Raw genomic sequence first — 22563 nt, 5'->3', positions numbered from 1 at the left:
AGCTTAACATTTTTAATATCGAAACATCCATTTTCAAATAAATTAAAATTAAGAAGTAGAGATAGATTTGTCTAAAACTCTAGAGACCAACTTACAAGGTGGTCTTACGAAGGTCGATCTCGTCAACAACTATTGGATTATTCGGCGTAAGGTGGTTACGCGTTATTTTGTAAAATTAACCGAAGCACTGTGGTCGGCGGTAATCCATTCGTTTCTCTGGTGCCGACACGAAAAAACCTCTCTCCGTGTGTCCTTCTCTCTCTGCAATCTTATTAATAGCGTATCTGTGTCGGGGAAGTGCAAGTGCACCCACGATCGCGAGGGAGCACGACTGGAAATGCATTACGCTACTTCCTGCATGTCGTGAGACGCGCTAGGGCAGGCCTCCAATTTAACGATAAGATGACTTTTTGGAGTCATCGAAAGCTCCGCAATAATTGTATCACCGGGGACTTCGATGAATTTTATTTAAACAGGCAGAATAATGTTAAGTTTAGATTTACCTTCAGCAAAATAAAATAATAGAGACTATTTAAGGACAATAGAAAAGTCCTGAATGGGATTGCTACTTACAATGGAATACCTCGGCACGCTTCACAACAGCATGAAACTGATTTCACGCGTCCATAAATGAATTCAGGAAACAATCGATTGAAAACGTACCTCATTGTCTCAATATTTGCGTTGTCGTGCCCTAAATCACGGAACTGCGAACAGTTTACGCGCTCTACCGTTCTTCTCCGGCTCCGTTTGTTTGTACTTCGTCGCTGGGTGTACTCAAAATCGCGTTTGGATATTGTTTCTCTATTTTTTAACGAAAGGATCGCTGATAGCTGTATGCTTTTACTTACGGTTTCAAAATAGATGATATAAGTAGAAATTAATTCTGAGCCTTCCTAAAGTAAACTTCTCGTTTATTTATAAAGGAAAACCGTACAACTTTTGTAGTATTTTAGTTGTAAAAACAAAGTGTCGAAGTAATTCATGCGTTTCATTGTTAAGAAGTTTGTTACTCGAGATACTTGAGCTATAGGGGGCCCAGTACAAGACAGAGTATGTAAGCAAATGCAAATTAAAGTAAAACAAGAATGAAATTAATATAAAGAATAAACAAATGTAAAGCTAGTACAATAGATATTATATTTAAGTCACTCTATACCTTAATAATAAAACTCCCTCACTCATCTAACTGTCCTCTTCGAGCCCATGAATTACCCTCTGAACCTCCTCATCCACCGTGACTTTATTTTTCCCGCTTTTCTATACTGTAAAAAGTGTTCAAGCACCATTTCAGCTCACAGTGAACATAATCTGTCCCCAGATGTGCCAGCATGTCCGAAGCGGGCGCGCAGGAAGCAGCGAGCGAGGAGATCGACAGACAAGCGTCTGTTTACGTGTTCCCAGGATCTGGTCGTCAGCATGCCCCGTCGTCGACGTCCCCGCAAACGACCATCGCTTCCGTTTCCGACGTTACGACGGCCACAGCGACCACGACGACCACCGTGTTCGCGAAAGGCGAGGACGACGACGACGAGGCGTCCTCGCGAACAAGAAGATGGCCTTATCCTCGAACGCACGCCAGGTCAGCCAGCCATGGCGGGGTGTTGGCTGTGTCGTTGACGACCACAGGGTTGCAGACCACCGCAGGCTCCTATCTGGGACCTCTGTCCGCGATAGGGCCAGCGAGGCCCTCGGTCTTGAAGAAGCCTGGACACCAAAGGGCGTTCAGTCAAGGCCAAGTGGTCGACGTTCAAGGACACTCGGTGACGGGGCACAGCCGCGTCGGTTCCAGGACGGATTTCATCCTTCCACCCGGTCACAGGGAGGAGCCCAGACCGTCCATCGTTGGAAAGCCACCCTCCCAACGAGGCCACTCGCGCCAGGCGTCGAGGTAAACACTTGTATCTCCGTTACGAGGCGGTTCTCTCCGAGCAATTTGAGTCGATTCATAAAATTAACAGAGATTCAATTATTTATTCGTGTTTAATTAAAGCGTAGATACAGTGCCACTCGGTACTCTTTACCTCGTTTATTTGAACTCCTCTATTATCGAAACTGCCTTGTCTCTGGACCTGTTCGGATGAGTGAGGTTCTACTGTACCTACGATTTTAATTTCCAACGCAATTCCCAATGATATTCCATTAGACTTCGAAGACCATTCCCTTTTATCGAGCGCGCTAGGATCAAGTTCGAGTTCAACGCTCGAAGGCACCGCTATTCCAGCGACCTCGTGATTTGTAAAAATCTCGAGAAAGCCATTACCTTGCGTACGCGTTAGGCTATCGAATCACGATCCAGCAGACGGAGTTGTTCTCGACTCCGTCGGTCTTGGCCCGCTTCTTTGAGTATTGTATACGCATTCGGAGCGGAAGAGGAGATTATAAATTGGTAGATTACCAGCGATAAAGTCGAGTGCCGTCTCGAAAACGGAAACCAGAAGGAAAGACGTGAATTCAGAGGCAGGGCTTTAATCTGTTCCCAGATCGGAGTCGATATACACGATAAGACGTAGCGCAGAGCCCCCTTGGTGGAGGAGACTCTGGGCGCGATGCTTTGGACCGTTACCAGAGGAGCCTCGTTTAAGGACAATAGTACCAAATCACTTAGTACCGCCGAAAACACCGCCGAGTCAGCATCCCAATGGAAATAGAGTAAACAATAGGTAATCAGACCCTCGGCATCAATTTTCCAATCACGTACTCGAGCACGCCATGAAAATTTACATGTTAAATTAGTATCGTACCATGGAATACATCCGATGAAGCATTTATTATTCTCAACTTATCCGTTATTTGTTATTTGTTACTCAAAGTTTCTACCTACACCCACATATTAGGTTGTCCCATAAGTTTCTTTCGTTTTATTAATAATTCATTCATACACAATATTTTATGTTTTATGTTACATTAGAAAATTGTGTACAATTCATTCCGCTCCATTACTGTTACAGTATCTAATCAGTTTAAGAAATTAGATCGTCTATTTATATAAACACTGCCACAGAAAATAATTGAATGCAACTCACGAAAGAAACTTTTTTAGGACAACCTAATATTTTGTCCATCTCCGTGACTCAAAGTCTATTGCCCTTGTGATTTCAGAGTACGAACAACAAAGTACACAGTGCTGACCTTCCTACCTCGCAACCTCCTCGAGCAATTTCACCGGGTGGCCAATATATATTTTATATTTATCGTACTGCTTAATTGGGTGCCAGCCATAAACGCTTTCGGCAAAGAGGTGGCCATGATACCCGTGATTTTCGTGCTGGGCGTAACCGCTGTGAAGGATTACTTCGAGGATCGTCGACGACTCAGCAGCGACCGACGTGTCAATAATTCCACCTGTCGCGTCTACGTCGGGTGAGTAATCTAACATAATAGATAAATAGGCGTTAGGGTTCCTTGCTTCGAAGAAACGTTCCTATTCTTCGATACCGTGCTTGCCGTTCATTAATCGTGGCTCGTTCGAGGAACGTAAAAGTTCCTGAAATCGCGTGCGACCAAGCTTCAATCTGTTAATGGCCGTAGAATAACCAGTACTCCCGAACACTTTGCGAATTTGCAGTATTCGTGCGGACGTTAAAATTAATTGCCCGGATAATAACATGTTTCTTATAACATTTAACGCTACGCATGGTATACATACAATGTTTCCAAATTAAATACTCGAAAGCAACCGACCGTGTTTTCGCTCGCGGCGTTTCGAGAATTCTTTTAGCGTTCCTTTGATCCGTGGAATTCGATGGATCGGCTTCGATTGCCAGTTGCAGGCATGTAGGTCGAGCGCAGACCCCCGCGTTCCCGATCGAACGTCGAAAAGAAAGTGTTCTCTCTTTATCCTTTCGCGGAAGACAACTAGCGCGCGTTCCACGATGTTGTTCATGCTTGGAACTTTAATTTCCCGCCGACGTCTGTTTTGTGCCGTTCGTACCACGCTTTTAATACCGCCGTGTTTACAAGATGCTTACGCGGGGCTCCACATGCGAAGAGTATCGGCCACGGGACAATATAGCGCGAAAGCAAAATATTGTACGATGATTTTAAGTTTTAAGTTCGAGTCTCGCTAGGCTTGGATTTATAGGAGACCCCCAACTATTACGATTATTATTACTTGGGCAATTGTTTGTTTAGAGGAGTGTAATGCTCTTGACGCCTTGTTTATTTTATTTCTAGCTTTACACATTGAAAGTTTGTGGATCCACGTTGACCATATGCTTCCAAGCACTTGATTATAAGTTCCAACGACAATTTTAAGCCTGACGTCAAAAGATACATCTGTCTTTCACGTCGATGCCTTAACGACTAATGGCTCCAATTGAACCGACACGTGTCCATATGAAAGAAACCTGGTGCCAATCATTTCTGCACGTGGAAACCTCCCTTTACCGCAGGGTTTTCGCATGCGAAGCATATCAGGCGATAATGTCTGCTCTCTGAATTCGGTCGGCAGATGCGAGTCGCGTAGAAACGTCGAAAAGTGGCTGTTTGCGAGCCTCGAAAGCCGAGAACGTACACGAAACGCGCAGTTCGCTCGGGGTCGACTTAATCTCTCCAACCTTTCCTCCTTATGGTCATCGTTGGTGCAACCGAGCGCAAATGTAATTTTCTCGTTATAAGGATTCTTGTTTGCTCGACGGTTTTTAGCCGCCGCACGAAGAAATCCGCTTCAAGGTATCCCCTGCAATTACAAACATAGGTTGTTACATTGTTTTATTGATTGCGAGGCTTTCCATATCTGACGCAACTTTTTCATTTAGCTATTTGTTTCTGTAAATGGGATTAACGCGTTAATATAGAGAGAATGTAAGGTTACAAAAGTATCGTTGTATACCATTATCACTCCTCTGTTTTCCTGTGAAGTATTTCTAGACAGAATGGAATATAACATTTGGAAAAAAATACACATGTCGAATTGAGTAACCTCCTCCTCTTCGAAGTCGGTTAAAAAATAATAATTTATTTCTATAAACAGGAGTAGTTGATATGCAGAGGATCTCTTTTTTCCTTGGAACATGAAGTTTTGGATAATAACAATGCACGATGTCGTCCCCTGTTAATTTTAAACAAAAATGCGAGGTCCGCTATGATTCTAGACATTCTGCGATGCTAAATTAAGCGTTTTCAGTAGTCGAGCGTAATTATAGTCGATAATAGTCATACGTTGACCTACTCCGCGAGCGGCTACCCACAGAAACTCGTGTTGCACTCTTTCCAACGGTGCACTATATGATAATTCGATGCGGAAGTAGACCAAATAGATGACGCATACTCGAAGAGAATTCTTTCCAACGTGAGGTGCAACGATCCAAAGATACGAGCTTCCTCGAAGTCATTTCGAGTAAGAAAATCGCGTCCGAGGGTCATCGGAGATCCTCGAAATCGAGTCTCCTCGAAAGACTGCCTAGACCTTGCGTCGAGCTAAAAGGAGTAATCCCCACAATAGGCTCTTTTATTCGGTGTAAAGGGTGCTGCGAGTCTGCCAGGTTTTGAACAACCTGTGTGTTTCCAAGTTTCCATCTAGTATCGCCTCTTGGCCCGTTTCACTTCGCTCGAGGAGCCACCCACTCTTCTAACCGGTCAGACGGAAAGATATTGTTTCGACAGGGTCTTACCATCCTGGATTAAACGGTAGAATCGTTTGCTTAGAGACTTCGTGGTGTTCGATCCATGCTCTTCCTGTCCTCTGTAGCTGCTTCAGGTTCTCTTGAATGTTTGCTTCCATAACCATCTTCTCTCTCATCTCTTAACTGTACTTCGCTTATAAAATAGTATGGTCTCGTATAAATCAATCAAACAACATCCAATTTGCTTCATAATACGTAAAGACGCTTTGAAAGTCGCAAGCCTACATCGAACCGCATAAAAATGCCTATATCTGCATACGGACGCATCGAAACGCGCAGAGGTGCACGGAAACGCATCGAGTTACATTAAAATGTGCCAAAAAGCATTACGTTGCACGAGAATGCATCCAAACGCCTGAAATAAATCAAATAAATGGAAGCATTAAAGGAGCTACCCTGTTCCCTCTACCAATAGCAACACATCGATCTATTTTATCCCTCTCCTAGGTTTGATCAACGTTTCCATGACTTGACGCATATTTCCTTGATCGCAAATCTTCCAAGTCGCCGGTACAATTGCCAAGGCGAAGTCGAGATTGTTGTCGGGGAACGCGAGTGCCGATTTGATTAGAAACGACATATGGAAATAAGCGTGTCCCTTCCCCGTCGCAGAAGCACGATACCATTCGTATCGGTTAGCAACAATTGGACTGTATGTCATTCATAATGCAGCTCAATTCTGCTGGGCCAGAAGCGACGGATCGATGCGCAACGATTCCGACACGCAGGAAAGCCATTCGAGAGATAATACACGACGTGACCTTGCCCTTCGCGTTGCTCCTTTCGAATTGAAAGGTATGACTGCGCTTCCGCGAGGGGTAACAAGTTCGCGGAACGAATCGGTGTTGATTTATTAACGCGGTTTTGTTACGCGAACAGCTGATCGAGACCTTGGATCGGAAGCACCTTTACCACCGTTCACCTCGACACACTCGCTGATGGCTCTCTTTTCCACTCTGGATCGTCGACACTGTCCTATCGTGTACCATTTGAATTATAAATCGCTCTTTTTTATCGCTGCCGACCCGTCGATGTCAGCGCAACAGCAAACACGATTAATGATAGATCGCGTTAATTCGTTGCTTGCTGCGCTCTGTTATCCTTAATCTTGCGAACTTCGCATGCGTCGTTATTATGCATCGCTTTACGCCGTTTCGCGTCGTTCAGAGTTAAATAAAAAAACATGACACGTGTGCCTACGCACACGTTCTTGTAATTCTTGTACATATAGGGAGTGCGCGAGTAAAGTAGGTCTGCCCGATGAATTCCTGGAAACGTTTGATCGCCTCGAGCGCGATAGAGCTTCGTCGCCACCCTTGGCCACGGTTACGCGGTCGCGCATTGCAGATAGAACCGCGATGGAAAAAAAAGTGTGTTTCACGGTTGGTCGTCGCGTGTCAACTTGCGACGCGATCCTCGAGATATCTCTGATTCGTTGATATTTCGCCCACGACCCGCGGCTACGGCCAATCCTGGGCAGAGGATGAAGGTGATCGATGTGAAGGATTATGTTTCATTCCTTGGATGATTTTTATGGTACTTGGTGCGATTTTGTTAGGCGGACGGCATACTTCAATTGAATTGTAATTAAACATGTGTGCGCTGAAGGAATCACGTATAAGATGATTAAGATTGCTTAAGATGATGATTAACATTCAACTTTCCATGTCACGTCAAATGACCGTTTTCAAACTTTTCTATGCAGTTTTTATACACAATACGTAAATTATATAAAGTTATTTGTATGTGAGAAGAGTGAAAAGTATCAAGAAATTCAGGAGACTCCAATGAGAAATGTTGATTATTTCTGGAATTAGTTTTATTTTTATATTACATTCCACTGTAATGTTCCATAGTGTGATGTGAATTAAATTCACCTTTGTACTTCGAAACACAAAAAGAGAGACGAGATAATAGAAGAATTTATAAGGCAAGCCCAAAGAGAAGAATAGATAATATTCTAGGGTATGTTTCAAGCTTCTTACAGCAAACTGCAACAAAAATCGAAGATACTCTCCTAGCCAAACGACTTATCCCCGTCCGATTTAGCAATTCTTAACCCCAACCCTGATCAAAACCGCCATCCATCGATCGCGTAGGCTCGTGCCAGCTGGACGAGACCCGACCGTTACAAAAAGGGTCGAGGAACGTCCAGGAAGTTTTGTTTTTCTACTATTAGTCCCATTCGTCCGGAGAGAGGATCCGCTGGCACCGAAAGGAAGCTAACGGTCGTTTTCGAGGAGGCCAGACGAAAGGAGGTCGAGGAAAATGGCGCGCAGGCCGATTCCTCGGGGAACTTGTCGTCCTCGGAAGAAGAAAGAAGCGTGCTCTGCTATTTGAACCGCGATGCACGCGTCGATGCGATCTAGGCGTGATTAACGAGCGTTGCAAACTCGAATTAACCTAAGTCCATCGATGCGCCGGAGATACGCATCGCGTCATCGCGAACTGTAGGCCTGACTGTCCGACGACGGAGATGGACACGATTTCGCTAGATAGATAACGAATGAAACCATTTGTTTGCGATATTTGTTCGACGGAAGGGCGGCACTTTTCAATCAAGATGGAAGCCCAACTAATTAGATCTGTTCGAGATAAGATCAAAACCCAAGTGGGAACGTTTATTAAAACTAGATTTTACGTTCGAGTCATTTCTAAACTGAAACGTAATTGGCGCAAATAAATTAATAATTAATGATAGGAGTATCGAGAGAGGTAATTCTCTGGATTTTTATTTGTACATCGTGGAATTCTGTAATTTGAATTTTTATGCTTATTCAACGGGGAACGAATGGACAGGAGTACCTGGAGGCTAGTGATGCGCACGAGACGAGCCGAGATTTCTACGATCTCGATCTTAATCTCGAAAAATCTCAAAACATGCATATTGATCTCGAATTTCTGACAATTTGATAAACAACGCTAAGAGATTACATTCCCATGGACACCTATCCTTTGACTCGTTATCCAAATTCCCAAACCATTCTATGAAGAATATTACCCTGAAAGTTCTATCGACGATGGAGCCACTTTAAAAGGAGCCAAAAAAAGTTTCTGTCGAGATGGAATCAACGAACGTGACCGTTAATCAAACCCTATCAACGTTAGTAGAGGTGTGTTTACATGGGCCACTCAACATAAACGTACACGACGACAGGTTCTCCGTTCGCCTGGCGTACCTCTTTCTTCCGTAACACGTATTCTTGCGACCTTTACCTACTTAATTCGCAGCTGCACGCACCCACGCGTTGACCTTCTTCGGCCTACCGTTTAATTTCGTTCACCAGACGAGATCGACAGTCCTGGTGGACCGCGCTCCTAGCCACTAATGTCGGCGCAATGTCAAGACCGGCTAGGCCTTCGTCGCGAATTCCAGCTCTCCATTTAACCCTTTCGTAGCCAACGAGTGTGTTCCAATTGAACAATCAGACCGTGGGTGACACAGTGGATCGGTGTTCTCCAAAGCTTTTAACAATTATGCCCGATTTAAGGAGCGAACGAGGCAGGACATATTTTTTTCTTTTGGAAAACTTGTCCGGAATGTAATGATGCAACATTTAGAAAAGAGATTTGAGAAGTGTTTTCGTCATCTGTTATTCGATGGCTTGTCGAGATTGGTGGGTTTACTTTGGACCATAGGCAGGGAATTAGGCACTCGTGCCGTAACGCTGTTAATCGTTTTATAGGCGTGTTTCGCGAATCATTGTTTGTAGCAGAATCAAGTCGTGGTTTCTTCTGCGCAACGCGCCTTGCGTCAGGTATTTCGAGCTACTTATACAACGGTAGGCTTCTCGTGAACGTTTATGTTTCACAAAATATTTAACAATGTTTACCTTTCCAATTAGATTTCAAATGAAGCCGTGACAACCAACGTTTCGACCATATTTCTTGATCCCCGAGTAACGATATTGTACCTTACGTTAAACTAAAACCTTGTAAATCGTTTCCATGAAATCCGTCTAGTTATATAACCGATTGTAAAGCAATAGAAAACTGTAAGAGAAATTATCACCAAAAAATTCGTCTGCTGTAGATAACGTTTATAAACCCACAGGGTGAGTGTGTAGAAGGTGTAAGGAGCTTGTGTCGCCCTTAAATTAGTAGGCCTATTAGCCACATTTATCCTTCATTTTTCAAAGCAGCGCGTCGAGTGCGGAAGATCGATACCTCCTGTTTACCGCGTTGTCGATGTTGAGCCAAACCAAGCGTTCACCATTTCTCGAATCGGTCGTTCTTAAAAATAGACCTTCCGTTGTAGCCGAAACACAAAGACGGTAGACACACGGGGATATTGTACAGGCCGCGCTCGTCAGCCGAAGCTGCTGGGAAGTGGAATAAAGCGGCGGAGGAAGGCAACGGCAATAAAACCGGTTGGCGTGTCCCTCGGAGCCGTTTTCCTCGTTTCTTTCCTGGATACGGCGAACCGAGAGATCCGGCTCTCCGCGACAATGAAACCTGCGTCGACATTCTTCATTTCTACGGCAGAGCCTCTCCAACCGGATGGATATCTCACGGAAGTTATTACACCGCTGATAGTTCATGGCGAAACAAATCTCGAGCGGGTCTTCCGCTTCGAAACGTTCGAAAAGAGCCTGGTCCTCGCGAACTCTGACCTCGAACCCCGTGAAACCACCGATAAAAGCTTTGCAGGTTTATTCACGTACATTGGAAGAAAACAGACGCGAGGGGCGAAGACATATTAAGAGAAAACCTCTAAATATCGGAGGCGGAGGAGGCAAGTGTTAAGGCAGGTTTAACAAAATTATGCTTCAGAATGATTTCGAAATAGAGGTCTGCGCAAGTCAAGGCAAAGGTTTCACGATGAACGAGCTAAGACGTTAGTGCTGTTTTATTACCTGTATATCCCCTTTTTATTACGCGATGTTTCGTAACTTGCATACTATCCATGTTCGAGCCTGCATACATATTTATATCGTCAGGATTTTACAATTATAATGAATAACAAAGTAACCCGCGAAACATCTGAACGATCCAGACCAGTACATTTCAATTATTAAAATAAGATCAATATACAGGGTGTCCCAGCCTTAGTGATACAGCGCTCTAACTCCAAAACTATCGGCTGAATGGAAAATTTCAAATATGGAAATTGCATGGTAAAGTGGGGCTCATGTTTCAGCGTGAAGGAATTTTTGTTAACTTTGTTATTTAACGAGATATGATGGTCAAGTTTCGTTTTTCAAATGGAACTATATATTCTTTTTTTTATACCATGCGATAGTACTTTTCAAAACGAATTCATTAAGCTTTAATGTATTTATCCGATTTTTATTAGTTTTCAAGCTATAACGCTTCAAAGTTTGCTAATTTTCAAGGAAAAAACTCGGTTCGACCCCGGGCGGTCCCATTGATGCGGTAAGCACCATACGGTTCTTGATATCGATACGGAGGGTCTCGCTTGCGATTCCAGGCCCAAGGAAGGAAAACAACGGGAAAAGTATTACCTACCTAGAAAATTCTCGGCGCTACAAGTAATGCATCAATAGCGGTCATCAGTATCGATTTCAAGAACCCTATGGTGCTAGCTTCGTGAAGTTGGCACCCCCAAATGCAAATTTTGATAAAAATCAAATTGCATTCGTTTGTCCGCGATTTGTCCACGTTTGGCCAACCACAATTTTCATTTGTTCACCCTTCAGAAAAAAGTTACACCACAAACAAGCCATTTGAAGTCAACACGCCTATATAGACCTTTTTTAGGGTTTTCTTAAAAAATGTGTCTCACCACATTTTGCTCACTAATGTTTTTCGTTTATCCAACAAGTACTTTTGTTTGCCCACGCCTCAGAAAAAAGATACACTTCAATTAAGGAGAAAATGCAGCGATGCGTTCAGGCGGGTACAGTCTTTGTCAGTTTTGTAGTTATTTATTTACATCTGGACAAAACCAGTAGTGTTTCTGTTCTGCGCAGACATAAATAATTAGCTACGAAATCGACGAATAAGGACAAATGACCCGCAACCGAGCGTATCGCTGCAACTTTTCCTGAATTGAAATATATCTTTTTTCTGAGGGGTGGTCAAATGAAAATATCGGTTGGACAAACGAAAATACTTGTTGGCCAAACGTAAAACATTAATGGACAAAATGTGGTGGGACACATTTTTTAAGAAAACCCTAAAAAAAGTGTATATAGGTGTGTCGATTTCAAATGGCTTGTTTGTGGTGTAACTTTTTTCTGAAGGGTGGACAAATCAAAATTGTGGTTGGACAAACGTGGACAAATCGCGGACAAACGAATGCAATTTGATTTTTATCAAAATTTGCATTCAGAGGTGCCAACTTCACTAAGCTCATGGTGCTTAGTCCATCAATGGAGCCGCCCGGGGTCGAACCGAGTTTTTTCCTTGAAAATTAACAAACTTTGAAGCGTTATAGCTTGAAAACTAATAAAAATCGGATAAATACGTTAAAGGTTAATGAATTCGTCTTGAAAAGTACCATTTGAAAACCGAAACTTGACCATCATATCTCGTTAAATAACAAAGTTAACAAAAATTCCTTCACGCTGAAACATGAGCCTCACTTTACCATGCAATTTCCATATTTGAAATTTTCCATTCAGCCGATAGTTTTGGAGTTAGAGCGCTGTATCACTAAGGCTGGGACACCCTGTATACACCAAAGTATCCATTGGCATTAAAGGCCACCAGTGTGCACCTGATAGGACGTTAAATTGATGAAAAACTCAAAAACACAGGGATCATAGTCCCATTATCGATTGCAACAGTCTCAGATACGATAAGCAATATCATCGTCCAATCTTCGAGCCGCCGTTAGGAGACGGGAATGGTTCACGTGACGGAAGAGTACATCAGCCAAAATCAACTTCTGGCGATGCTGTCAACCGTCGGGACACGTAACACCCAATCACTCGAATTTGCATTTTCCTTATTCCGGAGGCCGCCGTGGCTACGCCTCTTGTCCGCGAAAGAACAACTGCCGTTATTGTCGCACGTTCAAGGATAAACGTTGGTTAACGGTCAGCAAAGGAGGCTCGAATGACGCTGGTCGTTTCATTCGAGGCGCAGGATTCTCCTCGATTCGTCGCGAGGAATTGTTCGACGCGATTCCGAGTCTTTTTGCGCTCTAGTGCTTTTTAACGAGGGCATTTCTGACCGTCAAACGCCTGCGGGCCGTTTGAAATTTTCAACGATAACAAATTGCTAATAAATCGGACGCGGTGACGGCACCAGCTGGGTAGCCTTAGGAATTCTTTTATGCAACGCGACTTTATTATAGATAACGCTCTGTTAGATAATGTAACTGGGCATTTCGCCTGACTGGTTTCCACGATTTCGCTTGTAATATACACGGTTCGCCCATTATCTCTAAGTAATAACTAGGTGGAGCAAGATAAGGGAAGCTCGTCCTGTATAATTCGTCGAAAACTAGATCGCAACACCGACGTTGAGAACTTTCGATAGAAATGTTTTAAGAGATGGCTGGGCGTTCGATCGCATTATCTAATGGTATCTCGCTCGTATAAGACGGTCGACCGTCTATGTTTATTTATTTACGTTGGATACCCCGTTAACGTCTTACATAAAGTGCATTTGGAACGAAACAAAGCACGCGTCGAGCGCAAACAGGCTGCGGGTGGCTTCGAGCGGATCGACGACAGAGACCAGCCCAAACTTCTACTTTTAATTTCCGATTAAGGAAGGAAAAAGTTTAACATTATCAATCTCGAGAAACTGATGTTTTCTTTTCAAACCTCGTGTTTTTCGTACGAATGGATAATATCTAAATATACGAACGTAGATCTTAACGCTGATTTAATACACAGCTTATAGGCAGTCTCATTTTTTATTCGTCAATTCTAAATTTCACGTTTATCCATTCCTGACCTAAAATGCTCGCGTCCCTGTTTTATATTTGAGTGGTCGACCCATTTAGACCTGGAACTAAATTCGTTGTCGCTTTATGAATTATTTTGCTGAACGTTGTTCTTTGTTGTGTGCAGTATTATAGATCTGAACGGGTTAATTGTCGTTCTCCGTTAAAGTGGAGAACCAGTCGTTCAATTATCAGTTCGTTTAAAACTGATAAGAACTATGACTAACGATTGCCTCTGGCTGGATCGACGTCGTTGCAGGTTGGCGGTATCTTTTTCTGAAGATCCATGCGATCCGATCGATTATTTGACTTGTGCATTCTGTATCATGCAAATATAAAGTCTGTATAAATGCAAGCAGTGCGTGAGTCTTCCTAAAAAAATGAAATTAACATAGAGAGAACGGTACGTGTTAGAGATGCTTGTAAAATAACTGAAACTATGGTTAGTTTTCTCGGTGATTCAGATAGTTTTTAATTATTAGTCTTGTAACACGTGTTGACAACTTAATATTGTTATCATTGCACTGCGTATACTTGTGCATTTATAAATATGCAAAAAGTTACAAGGATGTGTAGAAATGCATAAATATAGAATATATGGAAAAATACACGTTGCAACATTTAGAAGACAGAACGTATCCGAATTTACGTTTCTGTTTTTCATCTACGCGTATAAAAATATGAATTTTCATAAACATCCGCAGTCTAGTTATCATCCAGTGACAGGCCTAACCTTTTCCTTGCCAACTTCATCAGTGACGGGAGCCTCTGCGTTGAATTTATCGTATAATTTCTTTTTCCAAACGTAATTGTACTCGCGAGCATATGTATCGCAATTAGTATTATTAAACGTTATTACAAAACGGATAGGTGCAGTGTATCATACTCAGGTTGGTAGAATTCGATTAGTTAATGTATTGGAACAGCGAGGAGAGCGTGGGTGCAATATGCGGGCACGTAAGTGTGACACGATACCGATTCCTCGCTTTAAGCGATGCAATCGATGACGTCAGCGGCGGTTTAACGGCACGAAAACATCGCAACGGTGAAAAAAAAATGACATACACTCCCTCCGATTGCGCGCCATATCTTTTTCGCGACGGTTTTCCTCGATTCGTCAGAGTTGACGTCTTATCGAGTGGGAAAACGCTAATCTAGATAAACGTTTCGAATAGGAAGTACGTTGAGAAGTCTTGTATTTTTCGTAAACTATATTAAATTCTTGATCCTTATCTTATCGTTGAAATTTCCTCCTAGAGTTCGTTTCAATTGATGTTCGTTCCAAAGTCCAGAGAATTTCTTCACACGTTGATCCATACTCGTTTTTTTAATTATTTTATTTCAGGTCACATCAAGTACACAGTTATTAGTGATCCTGTCGATGGTTACAATTCAATTACAATTTATCAAATATATTTAATATAGTTACTAATTTCAGAAATTTGTTTTTGTTAAGAATTGCCTGTATAATATTTAGAAGTTTTAATTCTATTCGATCCTGTTGCATTTCTTCGACGATTCATATTTTTGTTATTAAGGAAAGGATTTACAGTTGAAATTAAAAAAAAACATTAATCCATTTAAATGGGACAACCTCTGTTCCTTAGATATTGGTCATGACGACGTTAAGACAATCTGAGAAAGGTATAAATAAGGGCCAGCAAAGGTCACGGAGTGTCATAGATCAATGATTCCTATCTCCCAAGGGAAAAAGTTGCGTAACGCTGACGTTACGGGCCTAGGTCAGATTTGATCACCCTTCGCGGTTAATTGGCGCCGCGTTGAGAGTATAAAAATGATGCCGTCCCACATAAAAAGTTAGCACTGGCCTCGAAGCAACCTCCACGCGACCATCCGCGGAGAAATTTATTTCCAACTCCTCTACGAACCTGAGATGGGCACAATTCTCATCGAACAGTTGTCGAGGAACAAAAACTATGTTGAACTGAATAATTACTTCAGATTAGTCATTCTCATTGAAAAAAAATAACTTCTTTCCTTATTCAAATTTTCCTCGAAACTGTACAGTTCGGTCGTGGTTTTGGAATTATCGCAGATATTTTAAGTGTCGATAAGAACGCAAGTCGCAAATAATGTTTTCCGCGCAACAAGGTAAATGGCATAAACGAGGATGACGTCGCGTTTCGCAGTAGAAATTGCCCCTGCTGTGTAATGGTCAGACTTGAAATCGTAACTCGAGATCTTGACGTAACGGTGAACAAGGTGGTCCCTTCAAGCTTTATTAAAACGTTTCCTGCCTTGGGTTTTAAACCTTTTTCACCATATTAAAAAACTAATCAGTGCAGAGATGAGTAAGATAAAGGAACTTGTGTTAGAAAAATGATCTTGAACTCCATCAGGAACAAAAGTATTGTAGATTTAATTCAATAAATGTATATTATGCATACATTTCCTTCTCTTATTTATAATATTCTATTTAACTTTAAATTTACCATTCTCTTATACGTCGAAGAGGAAAGAAAACAGAACTTGTGTTAAAAAAATGATCGTGAACTCCATCAGAAAAACAACTATTGTAGATTTAATTAATAAATGTATATTATGCATACATTTCCTTCTCTTATTTATAATATTCTATTTAACTTTAAATGTACCATTCTCTTATACATCAAATAGGAAACAAAACGTCAAGTCGGAAACGTTTTGAATGAAGCTTGCTCAGCCTGGCATGATTAAAACGACCACAATGAAAATGAGTTAGCGTTCGAACCGGAAGAGGGACGTTGCTCGAGAAACTGTCTAGCAATTTCTCCGATTGTCGATGGTAGAGGCAACGTCTCTTTCGTTGAGGCTTTTGCCAGGTTTCAATGGAGGCAAGATCGAGGCCGAGATCCATCGAGCAACCTTTCCGAGGTTTGATAATGTACCCGTCAGGAGGGGAAAAACTGTGGACGGACGATATCCGACACAATGCGCCTTGTTCGACATCGTGACACGTGGGTTAACCGATTCAGAAAGCAATATCGACGAATCGCGATACAGGGAACGCGAATAAAAGAAGAAAGGTGCAAATCAACCGACAGTTTGCGGCTCACGTACCTACGTTCCTTTTTTTCGTTGGTTTACTTTCAGAAGCTATAGCGACTCGTCGCTCCGATCGCTTCTGTCTATCAATGAGTGCCTCGAGACTCGAAGCGTTGAACCATGACGACAGTCAGTTAACCATAATCGACGAGCCGACCGTCTTGTGACAGTTCATTTATTGCTAGATGTATAGGCTCGATCGAAGGACGCCGCTTCGCTTCGCAGTCTTGATCTTGAGTCGTCACAGTGTTACGCAAGAAACATTCCCACGTAAAACAGTAAAACTCCGAGTTTAAAAATGTCAAACTTACGAAATCTAATTCCCTGATAAACCAACGAATAATTGGTTTATTACACCTCGATATAAGTTCAATCTACCCACTGCTCTTACTAAAAAGATACGATTCGCAAACAAACGAACGAGGTCCACGTGTTATCGACCACACATCTGGAAGCTCGAAGAACGGCCGGATAAAAATTCTTTCTCCAAATACTGTTGCACAACGAACGTTCAAATGTTGCCAGCCACCGCGTCTAATAATAGTTTAACGCCACGTTACCCATTTAATGCTACATAGCTAAGACGGCGACGTATGTATCGATAAGACGGCGTTGCTCGATTGCAGAGAGGACGACAGGTATGCAAAGGTAGCGTGGAAAGACTTGAAGGTCGGTGACCTGGTTCACCTCTCCAACAACGAACTGGTACCAGCCGACGTGCTGCTCTTGCGGAGCAGCGATCCCCGTGGCGTGGCTTATATCGACACGTGTAACCTAGACGGAGAAACTAATTTGAAGCAACGACAAGTCGCCAGAGGTTTCGTCGATCTACAGGACACCTTTCAGCCCGCCAAATTCCGATCCGTGATCGAGGTCGACCAACCCAGCACTAGGATTTACAGGTAACGTTTCATTCCAATTCACGACGACCTTAACCTTCCTATGGCTGTGGGAATTCTTGTGGTTTCCGAGCGTTTAACGTGCACGGAATGATCCGTGGATCTAGAGCAAGCCGGTTTATTGCGATTAGAAATTAATGTTAAAAACGAAGGTGATGAGTGGACTGCGAATGTTTTGGAAATTAATATTCTCGCAGATGTAGGGAAAGAATTGAAACTTAAATGAAAGTGTATCTTATCTTTTAAACGGTATAACGTGTGTATTATTATTGATATTTTATGTATATTTGCATTTGGCCACATTCTCATAGATTTCCCCATATATTCACTTGCCATAAAATAAACGCATAAACATCCGCAGTCTAGGAAATGGGGCTCGATAATTTTCAGGACTGATGTAATTGTAGAGTGCACAGTTTGTACAGTAGCATTTATAATTCTTGTTTCTTTTAATGGAAACGTATGTTTTGTTTGTATAAATCGATACTTTTATTGGTCCCGTGTATAAGCGTTGTATAAAATCGAGAGTCCGTTGAAAATTGCAGGTTTCACGGGGCAGTGGTTCATCCAAATGGGGGAAGAGTGCCCGTTTCCACGGAAAACCTTTTACTCAGGGAGTGTTTGTTGAAAAACACCGACTTCGTGGAGGGCATAGTGATATACGCCGGGCACGAGACGAAAGCGATGCTGAATAACGGCGGACCTAGGTACAAGGTAAAGATCCATCCATTTAGATGCAACGGAACACGCACGAGGCCTCGCGTATTCTGACTCGGAACACGACTTTTTGTTCGTTGCATCGCGGGCTTTCTTACATTGCTCGACTCGGCTCCAATTTGACCTCGGTACCGTTCAGCGTTAACTAGTCTGAATCAGTGGCTTTCAGAGGTCGAGATGGGCCCAGACCACTCACCGAAAACGTTACTTGTTGCTAAGTTGGGGATTCATGCTTTTCTACAGACATGGATAGATCACTGAAAGTCGAACGAAAATGTGTGCTATCTTCTAAATAAATTCAATATGTATTATCATTTAGACTTCATGTACTTCTGTCATTATATACAATTACTTTCAATACTACTTATCATTAAAGCCAACACTCTAGAATCATCGAGACCCTGTCGTCACGTGCGATAGTTCAGGTTTTTTCACAACAGAAAAAAGATAGTAAACTATCGGGTAACTGCAGTGCGTTAAAGAGTATTCACTACCTGGCGAGAAGAGAACCGTGTGTTGGAAGTGATACTATCATTGAATCACGAATAAATTTCGAGTGCCTTGAAAATTTTAACGCAAATTGGTATTTTTACAGACACAGATAGATCACCAAAAAGTCCAATAACAATGTATCTTATCTTCTATATGTTGTAATATTGGGTTGTCCAGAAAGTTTGTGCCAATTTTTAAGAAAAATTCAAAGGCACATTTGAATTTTGTTATATATTTATTGAATTATATAAATACCATTTTGTTCCACGACCTCTCCACCTTTTAAGGGATGCACCCATGTTAATCGTTTTCAACCATTCCGATATAAACAGACTGTATATAATGTATATAATGTGTATATATGTATATATACTGTATATAATGTAAGGGTGCATAAAGTATTAAAAATAAAATATTGCTCATCCTTAAGGGGTCTGGCCACTCTAAGCGCTCGCCAGATGGGTACTATTCTTAAAAAATTCATAAATGGCAAAGTATAGAAAAAAAAATGTTTATGTTTTGACACATACTAAAGAACAGTTTAATGAACACATGAAAAATTTTTTGAGATCATAAAAAAAAAAATGGCGGCGGTTCGAAAATTTTGGTCAAGACCTTCGGCACGAAACGCGCGTGGGCTGTCCCATCATTATATTCTTTAGGTTGCATGTGAAAAAGAAAAAAAAAATATTACATTGTTTCTGGAGTTTGTCGCAAGAGAGTAGCAATTGGATTTTTTTTTTATCAGTAAGAAAATTATGGTGAGCCGAAGAAATTTTTTTTTTATTTTTCATCGAAATATCACGAGAAAAATCGTGAATAAAAAATAAACTAACCAAGTAATCGCAAAAATCCATTGCTACTCTTCAGATAGTGTATCTAAAAGTAGTGTGTACAAATTTCAGAGCAATCGGACCGATAGTTTACGAGATGTACGTTGTACCATTTCGAAAAATGTAGTTTCGAGATAATCCCAAAAGAAAGTAAACGTGCGGTCCGATTGCTCTGAAATTTGTACACACTACTTTCAGATACATTATCTGAAGAATAGCAATGGATTTTTGCGATTATTTGATTCATTTTTTAATTAATTTTTTTTTAAGAATAGCACCCATCTGGCGAGCGCTTAGGGTGGCCAGACGCCTTAAATCATGAACTGATCACCATGAAAACTATGCATCACCTATCCTTCCTGTCAAACTTCGAGCCTCTAAGGCAAATAATCTGAATCGTCCTGCGACTCGATCATGACCAGGACCAACCATTGTCTTACCGTTGATTGTTCTTTAGCGTTCCCGCCTGGAGAAACAGATGAACAGGGACGTGATATGGTGCGTGGTGATCCTGGTGGTGTTGTGCGTGATCGGCGCGACCGGTTGTCGCCTGTGGCTCTCCGAGTACTCGGGTCTGACGTTCGTCCCGTTCATCCCGGTCCTTCAGGACCCGAGTTACGAGAGCATGCTGACGTTCTGGACGTTCGTGATCATTCTTCAAGTGATGATACCGCTTAGCTTGTACGTCACCATAGAAATGGCGAAAGTGGGACAGGTTTATCACATCGGGCACGATATCGGTCTCTACGACGCGGATACGGGACGGCCAGCCGAATGTCGTGCGCTCAATATCACCGAGGAATTGGGTCAGGTAAAGCAGATTGATTGTCAACTGGCGCGTGGTGTCTATTAAGAACGTTGTGGGGTGAAACGTAGCCTGATCGATGGTAATTGCAACTCTGGTGTAACCAGAGTTTAATAGACGAGACATGGAAATATAATCAATAGCATCGTTACAAATTCCCAGTGAAAACATTGTTACTCTTTTTATTTTCACTTAATCGCAGCGGATATATATCTACCTTCAAGAGATTAGTCATTTCTCTTATCTAGCTATTTCGACACATTGCAATCGATGAAACAGTCCTCTACTTCCCCAGAACGCTTCATTGTTTAAACTTATTATTTCCTGAAATACAAATAAAAACTAAACCATTATTTCATGGAATGATCCTATGTTATCCATCCCGGATTATAAATGCGGCTCGCGCTCCCTGATTAATCACAGCGATGATTAGCCATGAATATTTCTCGCAATTAACTAGAGTAGCCCTCGCGAAGCAATGAATTATTGCCAAAACCTGGGCGTGATCTCGATTAAGGTGCACGTGTTCTTCTTGTTACGGCAGGTGCAGTACATATTCTCGGATAAAACAGGGACGCTCACGGAAAACAAAATGCTGTTTAGACGATGCGCGGTGGGCGGGCAGGATTACTCGCACACCGGCGACGACGACGAACATTTGGTACCTTCCTCGAGACTGAAGGAAGACCTCCTCATAGGTACATTTAGACAACACCTACAAGAATTCCTAGTTGTGTTAGCGATATGTAATACTGTTGTGGTCAATTCTCAACCCCATTACGACACCATGAACTCCAGCGGTGTGATCGAAGAGCCTCAGAAGAACGGCGACGAGACTGGAAGGTTTGTATATGAATGCTACTCCATCCTCTGACTAGGAAAATCTTCTAATTCTTCATTTCACGCCTTTATTGCGCGTAATTTTAACGGTATAGTAACAGCGAAAATATGGCAAAGTGTAATCAAAAGGTGCGCGAGAGGCGAGGAGCAGCTAGAGTTCTGCTTTGAAACCTAGTCTCGCCATAATTCGTAGAGTAGAGTAACAAGTAACAAGTTTTAAATACGCCCGATTTCATGTTCTAGGTATACAAGAATGATAGAGAGCAGGAGTTTGACTCCTTCGCCGGTCATTCCTCTGACTACCTTTTCCCATCCAACAAACAGTCCCGATGAGAACGTGTCTTCGATATCTTCCATGGTGGAAATGGAGTCTGTACTCAATAACACCTCGAAGTTGTCCAACAAATTTCCCAGGTTGGTATTCGTTACTTATTTTGCTGTACTGCTTTGTTCAGGAACAAAGGAATCCCTTGTTAAATCTATATTAAATCATCATTCTTTCGAGCTCCTGCTCCTCTTATAAATATTAAGCGTTGAATAATCGTTTGCAGACCAAAATTCCTGAACGTCACTTCGATACCGAGCCTAGGAATGGGCCTGCTGGGAAGGAAATGGTCTCCGAATGGAGCACACAGAAGACGCAGTCCACTCAGTCCCGTTATCGATGCCAGCGGGAAGAACGGAGACGAATTGTTACCTACGCCTGCGATTTACGAAGCGGAAAGCCCGGACGAACTCGCGTTGGTGAACGCGGCTCGCATCTACGACGTGAAACTTCTTAAACGAACGGCCCGTACCGCGATCGTGTGTCTGCCGGATAAATCTATCATTACTTTCGAAATTCTCCATGTAAGTTGGTTACGGACAAACGCAGATTCTTCTCGTTCTTGCGGCGAATTACTTTCTCCGTGTTGCATCAAATAAAGTGATTCGTCTCGTATATCTTTTTAAATATTCAACCTTTCTATACCAGACGCGATGAATTGCAGGTTTTGCCGTTCGACTCTAACAGAAAGTGTATGTCCATATTGGTGCGTCATCCTCTTACGAAGGAGGTGGTGTTGTACAGCAAAGGTGCCGATAGCACTATATTGTCATCGCTAACTTCTCAGGAAGAAAACTCCGTAACGACGATAAAAGTTCGTCAGCATCTGCAATCGTACGCTCGTCAAGGTCTTCGAACATTGTTAATGGCTAAGAAGTCCCTGACTGCGCAGGAATACGAGGCTTGGAGGCAAACGCATGCGGAGGCCGAACTCGCGATGGAGAACCGCGAGCGTCGTATCAAGGACTCGTACGCGAACCTCGAGTCCCATTTGACGCTCCTGGGCGCAACTGGGATCGAGGACAAACTCCAAGCTGGCGTACCCGAGACCATGGCTACCCTGGTGGCTGCAGGAATCGTCATTTGGGTTCTAACAGGTACGCGTTTCGCGAAACGTAT

At 42.4% G+C, this 22563-nt stretch overlaps 1 protein-coding gene across 4 annotated transcripts in view; it reads left to right on the top strand.

Moving 5' to 3' along the window:
- Positions 1 to 22563, top strand: part of LOC128873074 (phospholipid-transporting ATPase VD-like) — a 32766-nt gene that overhangs the window by 7415 nt on the left and 2788 nt on the right. For all 4 annotated transcript variants that reach the window (XR_008456315.1, XR_008456316.1, XM_054116340.1 and 1 more), the window contains 10 exons: positions 1322 to 1891; positions 2484 to 2663; positions 3103 to 3363; positions 17160 to 17435; positions 17978 to 18146; positions 19932 to 20285; positions 20824 to 21122; positions 21363 to 21533; positions 21671 to 21968; positions 22109 to 22541. Coding sequence is in view for 2 of the 4 variants with exons in the window: in XM_054116340.1 (XP_053972315.1) it covers positions 1332 to 1891; positions 2484 to 2663; positions 3103 to 3363; positions 17160 to 17435; positions 17978 to 18146; positions 19932 to 20285; positions 20824 to 21122; positions 21363 to 21533; positions 21671 to 21968; positions 22109 to 22541 (3001 nt within the window). In the remaining 2 variants the exon portion in view is untranslated. The remainder of the gene's footprint in view (positions 1 to 1321; positions 1892 to 2483; positions 2664 to 3102; positions 3364 to 17159; positions 17436 to 17977; positions 18147 to 19931; positions 20286 to 20823; positions 21123 to 21362; positions 21534 to 21670; positions 21969 to 22108; positions 22542 to 22563) is intronic.

This window comes from Hylaeus volcanicus, chromosome 3, assembly GCF_026283585.1.
Source record: "Hylaeus volcanicus isolate JK05 chromosome 3, UHH_iyHylVolc1.0_haploid, whole genome shotgun sequence".
Lineage (NCBI taxonomy): Eukaryota > Metazoa > Arthropoda > Insecta > Hymenoptera > Colletidae > Hylaeus > Hylaeus volcanicus.
This window is presented reverse-complemented; position numbering and strand designations above follow the sequence as displayed.